Here is a 7,490-nt window from a genome sequence, read left to right as displayed (position 1 = left end):
TATGTGGCTGGGTAGCCAGTAGTTATGCATGTATTTAGATTTTACTATATATATTTAGAAAAATCTATGCATTTAAAATTAGGCTGCTTTGCCGCAAATAAAAATAAATAGAAATCAGTTTTGGATTTTGAAAACGGAAGAATAATTAGCCTTGAATCAAGGCAGTAATTACTTTTGGAGTAAGAGGATTGCGATCCGCTAACTGTACTTGTTCTAAGTGTAGAACGAAAGGTCAGTGACCTAAATTACGCTTCTTCTAAGCGCAACGCTACGGCAGCCCCGCTACACGCCTCCACATTTGGGGACCGCAAGTGATAACCTACCTAAAGTAAGTAAAATCGGGGTAAGAACTCATTTTGCTTGTCATCTGTGAGAGATATGGTGACAACATCGCTGTGCGCAACGACGCATGCTCTGTATCAATAACTAACGGCGTATAGCCTAGTAGTTTCACTATGGACATGACAAGGGTATAGCGTTTTTACAAGTAGCACCTCTACTGGCAAGACTTGAATGCGAGCACGTTTTTATCACGCCAGCATCTGTTTGAAGTAGAGCGTAGTCAAAGAGAGGCTTAAAGGGCTCACTGCGTAAATTGCATATTTAAAGTGTCTTAATCCAATGCTATTTGAGCATAATGTACTACTTCCTAATCAGGAACAACAAAGTGCGAATTTTTGATTTTCGCATAGTACTTATCAGTTAAATGTTTTGTCAAGTAAGGTGCAAACGCTTTGCTGACAACTATTGACATTGTGACACATTACCTCAAACGATCCGATTTGGTGTGTTTTAGAGTTAAAGTTGTTTGTTGTAATAAGTTGATGAGCAGATTTGCTTCAGAAATCGCCAAAACATCCAGTCACGTTATTTGCTAACTTCGGCTCTCAATCCAAACATCGAGTGTATGTTCAGAACTCAAATTGATCGCATTCTTGGCGACCTTGATACAGCCAGAGTTTTCTTTGATCTACTCTTATCGAATCAAATCCGACTATCAACAGCGATACGCTGAGCTGTTGAGGATGCAGTAGTACTTACTAAGCCGAGGTCTTTATACTTGGTTTCCGTTCTTGGTGGTATACATTTATCATTCCTTTTCAAATTAGAAAAAACGAAGCATATCAAAAACACAAGATAAGAAATACTGAAGAGCGAAGAATATCGATCAAATATCAAAAATACCTTAGAAGCCGACGATTAGTATTTTGAAATGTGGGTTTATATGAACAAGGTGTTAGTTATTATCGGGTTCTTAGACTCATGATTAAGTGTGTAGGCAAGAATGCAAAATGCAGGCAATCTACCGTGTGTATAGCGATAAATCTCCACTATCAGAACACGATCATGTTTTGCGAAACATCAGGGTTTTGAACGGCTCAGAAGTTTGGAGAAATTGTTACTAATGTGACCATATTTTCAATCTGGCAATAAAAAGACTAGTTAATTTTTTTTCAATTTTCCTGCGCTGTTCAAACTACCGCTGATTACCAACAAAATGTGCACAAATCGTTTCCTTCCAAAGAAGTGATTATGATGAAATAATATTTTGCTCTCATGCTAGATTAACATAAAACAAGTGAACCTAACGTCGATCGAGTAATTGGCTAGAAGATATTTACTAATGGCCGTCATTGTTACTGCTTAGCTGTTTCTCCTTATTAATGAGCGCATGTATTTTGCGCAGCTCAGTTGTTCGGTCCAAAATTTCGCGTTCGACAAGAGCAGTCTCTTTATATTTTCCCAAAGCGATCATCTCGGATATGAAGCTCTTCCGTGAATCAACTTCTTGAAGAACCGCATCGTATATCTCTTCAAGCTGTGTTAGATAATCTTTAGGGGATCTTCCGTTACGCAGACCAGCAGCATGTGCGAGTTCTCGGTCAAGTTGATCTGCATTAACCGGTAAGTGAATCCTGCAATTTCCGCAACAAAAATACGCACCAGATCCGGGCATGAGATCGCGGGGCAATATGCTTCCGGCAGCGTAGGAGAAAGCTTGTTGAAGTTTTTCTTTCTCCTGATTTGGGGCGCGTCTAGCCAAACGACAAGCAATTATCAGCTAGACCATACACAAAACGGTGCGAACTGGTACCTGAGGCAGCTCATGCGGGGTGCCTCTATCTGCCTTTTAATCTCGCTAACCTCCTTCTCAATTTTATATAGCGGTTTTTTGTGTGTCGTGAGACGATCGATCGGGTGCATCTGGAAAATATCGAGTCAAGCTTTTAACATATATCGATTACAGATCCTGACCACCCACAGTAGGGGCTGCAGTGGTTATAGGAGTCTTTATTGCTCGACTCGAAGTGTTTGCCGCCAGTTGATGCGTTCTTGAGTCACTGGCACCTGCCACTGCACCACCAGGAATAAATGGCACCGTTATCTCTCGCGTTTTTTTTTGTTTTGGTTCTGCAGCATCAAGTAGCCGTACTTATCAGCTTTATACTAAATCATTTTTGCGACTAACTTCATACTTGGATACAAAACTTTTGGTTTGTTTGTGCCGCAATAGAGCTTCTTCAGCAGCCGCCCTGCCTCAGTGTCACTCCCGAACGCTCTGCCGTTAGAAAAAGCTCAATAAACATCACTTCCTAAAGACATTGACGTAAACAGACTCAGCACTCGCTTCCACGCTTCCGAAGTGCGATCCGATCGTTGTCCTTCCATTCTGAAAGAGGATCAAACCTAAATTAAGTGAGCTCGTCAATAGCATCCCTGTTTGTTTAGCAGTTACTTTCGCGTCGTTTTGTAATTGGAACAGAATCGGGACGTCGGAAGAAATCTGAGTTGAAATGGCTACACTTACGCATTACCATTTTCGATTCCGCACTCATGGAGTCTTTGCGCCGCCTTACAAGCTCTGTGTTTGACACAGGACTTGTACTTCGTGGTAGCCAAGGCGAAGTGCGTGCTCCAGATGCTCGCTCTCTAAATCTCACATTCATGACTGAGCGACTCGTGGTCGTTGGCGCGCCCTGCGATACCCCAACCGACAAGAAGCGCAACTTGGTGAATGCTGATGATCTGGCTCAATATTTGGAAACTCACCACCGCAATCATTATATGTTTTTTTCTCTCAATTCTCTCGATGATGTGGACGATAATGGGCGACAGCTTGTGGCTGACAAGCTGCATGAGCAGCTGCTTGAGTTTAATTGGGAACGTGACGGCATGAAGGCGCACACTCCTCCCTTAGACCTCATTTTTCGCATCTGTTATGCCTTGAATGCATGGTTGTCGCTTGATCCACTTCATGTAGCACTTATCAGCTGTCAGACTGGAAAGACTCGTTGTGGCGTCGTAGTGGCTTGCTACTTGCTGTTCGCAAAGCTCGCGGACAATCCAACGATAGCCTTTGTCGAGTTTTACAGAAAGCGCTGGGACATGATGTCACTCACACCGCATGCACTCAAGAAAAAGACACCGCCGTCTATCCAAAGATTTCTTACGAGTTTTCACGCCCTTTTACAGCAGAAGCCGTCAAATGACAGGCCGCTGCTGCTTAAGGCCGTGATATTCCGACAGCTTCCCGTGGAACTGCAACCATGTGTACAGATCTGGGATGACTACAAGCTGGTATTTTGCTCTAGAGAGTTACAAGGTGAAGAAAAACGGGAAGCTCCGGTATTAGACTGGAACGAAGAGGATGGATTCTTTGCCATCTTGTGGGAGAACGGCATTGAGCTGGATAGTGGATTTACAATTGTGTGCTCATTTGGAGACGATTACGGCGATGCAGTTGATGTGGACGCTTCCTCAAAAGTGCTTTTCAGGTATGCAGACTCGACACTGTTTCTATTTCCCGGAATTGTGACGCTTAAAAAACGCGATCTGGATCTGATGAAACAATACGAGCATGGATTTGATGAGGATCAGTTTTCAGTGGATTTAGTCCTGCGCGAAAGCAGTGCACAAATGTCTCGAAACTTTTTCAGGAAGGACTTTTCAGGGAACAGCGCGACATGGCAAGGGCTGGTGGAAATAACTAAGCACCATGTCGTTCTGCCGGATCCTGCAATGCATTCAAATTTTGTCCGAATGGGATTCTCAGAGACATCAACGACTTTTGCGTTGCAACGCTCTCAGAACGCACCAAATGTGGCACTGGACTTGCTGCACTCTAAAGGTATGTCGACAATTTGTGCTCAGGCAGCAGCGGAAATAGTAGCAAATAAAGAGCAAGTGACAGGTAGCAACAGTGGAAAAGAAGACCTTCTTTCCGAAATTGATCAGCAGCCTGCACTTCATCGCCAAACAACGGCAGAAGTTAACACAATGCAGTCTAAGCGCTTACAATATACAGCTCTGACGTTATCGTTGTGTGATACGTGCAAAGAAGATGATTTTATGATGCGATCGCAGCTTGTCAAGTGTGCAGGGCAGTGCGGAAAGTACTACCACACAACATGTGTGGGATTGCGAAAGATTCCATTTGGACTGACAACTACGAGTGATCGAACAAATCATGCTGTATATGTTAAAAAGTTTTTTAGTGCATGGGAATGCGATGTTTGTTTTCCAAAATCTCCGAATCCAGAAAAAGCATTTATAGCAGTTAGAGACATTCCATCAAATATGAAATTGGTTCCTGCTGATTGGATTGGTCAAGACCCGGCAAACTCACAAGATATCACTAATGCAAGTTGCGCGAAGGACGTGCATAGCACAATTACAGCTTGTGATAGTTCGACTCATTCGATGGAAGAAGAATCTGACTCAGCAGACCCAAAAAAACTTTGTCAGCTGAAGAATTTTCTCGCAACGAGCGGTTTATCCCTCAAAGATCTCATAAATGCAGTAAGGAGTTCAGACATCAGGAGCGCTACAGCTGTGTCAGAAAAAGACAAAGTTGTTCCCGCCGCTGCATCTGAATCACTCAAACTGGAAGTAAGGTCTGCTGCGCAAAATGATTTGGAGGCGGCAAATGAATTGAATATTGCAAGTAATAGGTCGCTGATTAGAAGTGAAGATACCAAGTACAATTTGATGCTAAAACGTGGAGTCCCATTCGAGGGAGTTCAAAACTGCATGCGGATGGATGGTGTCGATCCTTCGAATTTGCAGCCTATATTTCCGATCGTTGATTCCGCAAGTGACGACTGTAACGTGGAAAAAGAAGTGAATAATGTTAAAATACAGCTGAAGGACATGGAGGTTTATGCGCGCTACTTTCGAATGCTAAGAATGGGATGCCCAAAAGAAGCTGTAGAGCAAAAACTTATCATGGATGGGGTTGACCCAATTATTTTAGAACTTGGTCCCACTTCGATATACGAAGAAGTAAAGGGCCGTATTGCTATCAAACGCTACGAGGCAAATCTCGAAAATGGTATCAAAAGCGCGCACCTGCCTGAAAGCAGAAACAAAAATACTGCCATCGACAATGTATCGTCAGGCGACCGCGACCTGCACGTCCAATATGATAAAGTATCGAAGTTGGGGATTCCTGATGGGGCAGCTGATCAAAATATGAAAGTGAATGGCGAAGGTGGGCGTGCATTAGACCAAGACAATAGCGCATTTTCCTGCAAGTTGCCAAAATCAGAAATAGGCAAGAAAGCCGCTACCTCGTTAAATCATGTGAAGCTGAAGGATGATCCAAAGTACGCGAAGTTCTTCAAAATGCTGCAAATGGGGCTTCCCGAAGGAGCTGTGCGCCAAAAGATGAAAGCCGAAAGCATTGACGAGCGTGCTTTGGATATAGGTGGTAACGGGCTTGTTTCAGAATTGCTTCGTTTCGCGACTAGCGTCAAACTTCAGGATGATCCGATTTACTCGAAGTATTTCAAAATGCTAAAGATGGGGCTACCAGATGGTGCTGTTAGACAAAAAATGATGACCGAACATGTCGATGTTCGAGCGCTCGAGTTAGGGCCTGATGCATTTGTTTCACAACTGTCTTCCTGTAAGAATTTTGACGCATCAACAGTGCCTGTTGTGCCAAAGGTTAGACACGCACGCAAGAAGCTGCACTGGCAAGCAATATCTGAGGATCGGTTGAGCAATCTTAATCAGCAGACGATTTGGGAAGACGAAGATGATGACGTATCTTTTGATATGGATATGGATGAGCTTGAAGCGCTCTTTTTTGCTAATCAAAGTTCAGTTAGCGTAAAAAAGAATTCGGCTCGTGGACAAACAAAAGCTTTAAAGCGGAAACAGGCAGTGACACTGATCGACGGAAAGCGTGCTATGAACGCCGCTATCTCGCTGGCCAGGATTAAGCTTTCATACGTCGAGATTGCTGATGCTGTGGCAAGATTTGACCAAAGCGGATTGACAAATGAGCAGCTTATTGGTATTAGCGAATTCTTGCCAACGTCGGAGGAGGTCGCATTAGTTTGTGGATATACAGGGAATAAAGATATGCTAGGCGAGGTAAGGTTCTATCACCCGAGCACTTGTAAATTTTGATCATAAGTGGCATGTCAAACAGGCCGAGAAGTTTATTATTGAGATAGCGAAGGTGCGGCGATATGCACAGCGAATGGAATGTTTGGTGTACAAATTGTCTTTTGCGTCGCGTAGCACGGAACTTGCTACCTCTGTGGCACATTTGCGAAAGGCGGCTGAAGAAGCAAAAAGCAGCCGACTACTGAAGACATTGCTGGCCATGGTACTCAAGCTAGGCAATACACTAAATGGAAGTGGTGAAGATGACGGAATTAAGGGTTTTACTGTGGACTCACTTTTACGGCTGGGGCACACCAAGGCCATCAATAAAAAGACGACTGTTTTGCATTATTTAGTCCGACTAGCGAAGAAGAATCACCCCCAGATACTTGACTTCCAGGCAGAACTGCGCAGTGTACCTCTCGCAGCACGCGAGTCGTTCGAAGCTGTCGATGGAGAATTCAAAAAACTACAGATGGGGCTGAAAGGCCTTGAAACAGAAGTGGATCTTCTTGAGAAGGTATGAAAAGTCATTGTTTTGGATTGCGTTTGCCACTCAAACAACCAACTTCTTGTTTGACTGTTATTTACTGAGCAGCAAGCAGTCGAAGACCAGAACTTGAAGGTCACAATCAGGGCAATGCAAACTGCTGCCTCTGAAATCGAAAGTCAAATTCACGCTCTTGCGAATGGAGTCACTGAGGCAAGAGAAGAAGTTTCGAATGTGTTAAATTACTTCGGTGAAGACTCAAAGCGAAATCCAACTGATTTTTTTACTACACTTGCCTCCTTTTGTTCGGTACGTTAAAAGCACACAAACACTAAACTTTTTGACGTTATATTTGCGTTCTGCACGTTAGATTTTCCAACAAGCGCGTAATGAGGTCGATACCGCGGACGAGGCTGAACGCTCGAAGGTGCGGCGATCGAGCTCCCTTAAACCAGCAACAAAAGTCACTGCCGAGGCAACTGCGAAGGAATCACGTCCTATCTTAGAGCGCACTGACAAGCGGTACTCCAATGATAGCTAACTAACGTTTGGTCAATTTTTACTTAACTTTTTGCGAAATGATCCTCTTTGTGTCGTACACATT

At 43.7% G+C, this 7,490-nt stretch overlaps 2 protein-coding genes across 2 annotated transcripts; one reads left to right on the top strand and one right to left on the bottom strand.

The window, feature by feature from the left end:
- Positions 1-1,621: 1,621 nt before the first annotated feature.
- PHALS_03038 (uncharacterized protein) lies at positions 1,622-2,670 on the bottom strand (the record flags this gene model as incomplete). The annotated part of the gene is made up of 6 exons (XM_024721390.1): positions 1,622-1,893; positions 1,945-2,036; positions 2,096-2,205; positions 2,264-2,412; positions 2,478-2,560; positions 2,630-2,670. The coding sequence occupies 6 exons, from the start codon at positions 2,668-2,670 to the stop codon at positions 1,622-1,624; spliced, it is 747 nt and encodes a 248-aa protein (XP_024572859.1).
- Positions 2,671-2,835: 165 nt separating this feature from the next.
- On the top strand, positions 2,836-7,427 carry PHALS_03037 (formin-homology 2 domain-containing protein; the record flags this gene model as incomplete). Its single annotated transcript, XM_024721379.1, has 4 exons — positions 2,836-6,381; positions 6,440-6,916; positions 6,995-7,195; positions 7,257-7,427. The coding sequence occupies 4 exons, from the start codon at positions 2,836-2,838 to the stop codon at positions 7,425-7,427; spliced, it is 4,395 nt and encodes a 1,464-aa protein (XP_024572858.1).
- Between the last annotated feature and the right edge of the window lie 63 nt (positions 7,428-7,490).

Source organism: Plasmopara halstedii, assembly GCF_900000015.1.
Source record: "Plasmopara halstedii genome assembly, contig: Scaffold_208, whole genome shotgun sequence".
Taxonomy (NCBI): Eukaryota; Oomycota; class Peronosporomycetes; order Peronosporales; family Peronosporaceae; genus Plasmopara; species Plasmopara halstedii.
Note: the sequence above shows the minus strand (reverse complement) of the source record. Positions and strands in the feature narration are given on the sequence as shown.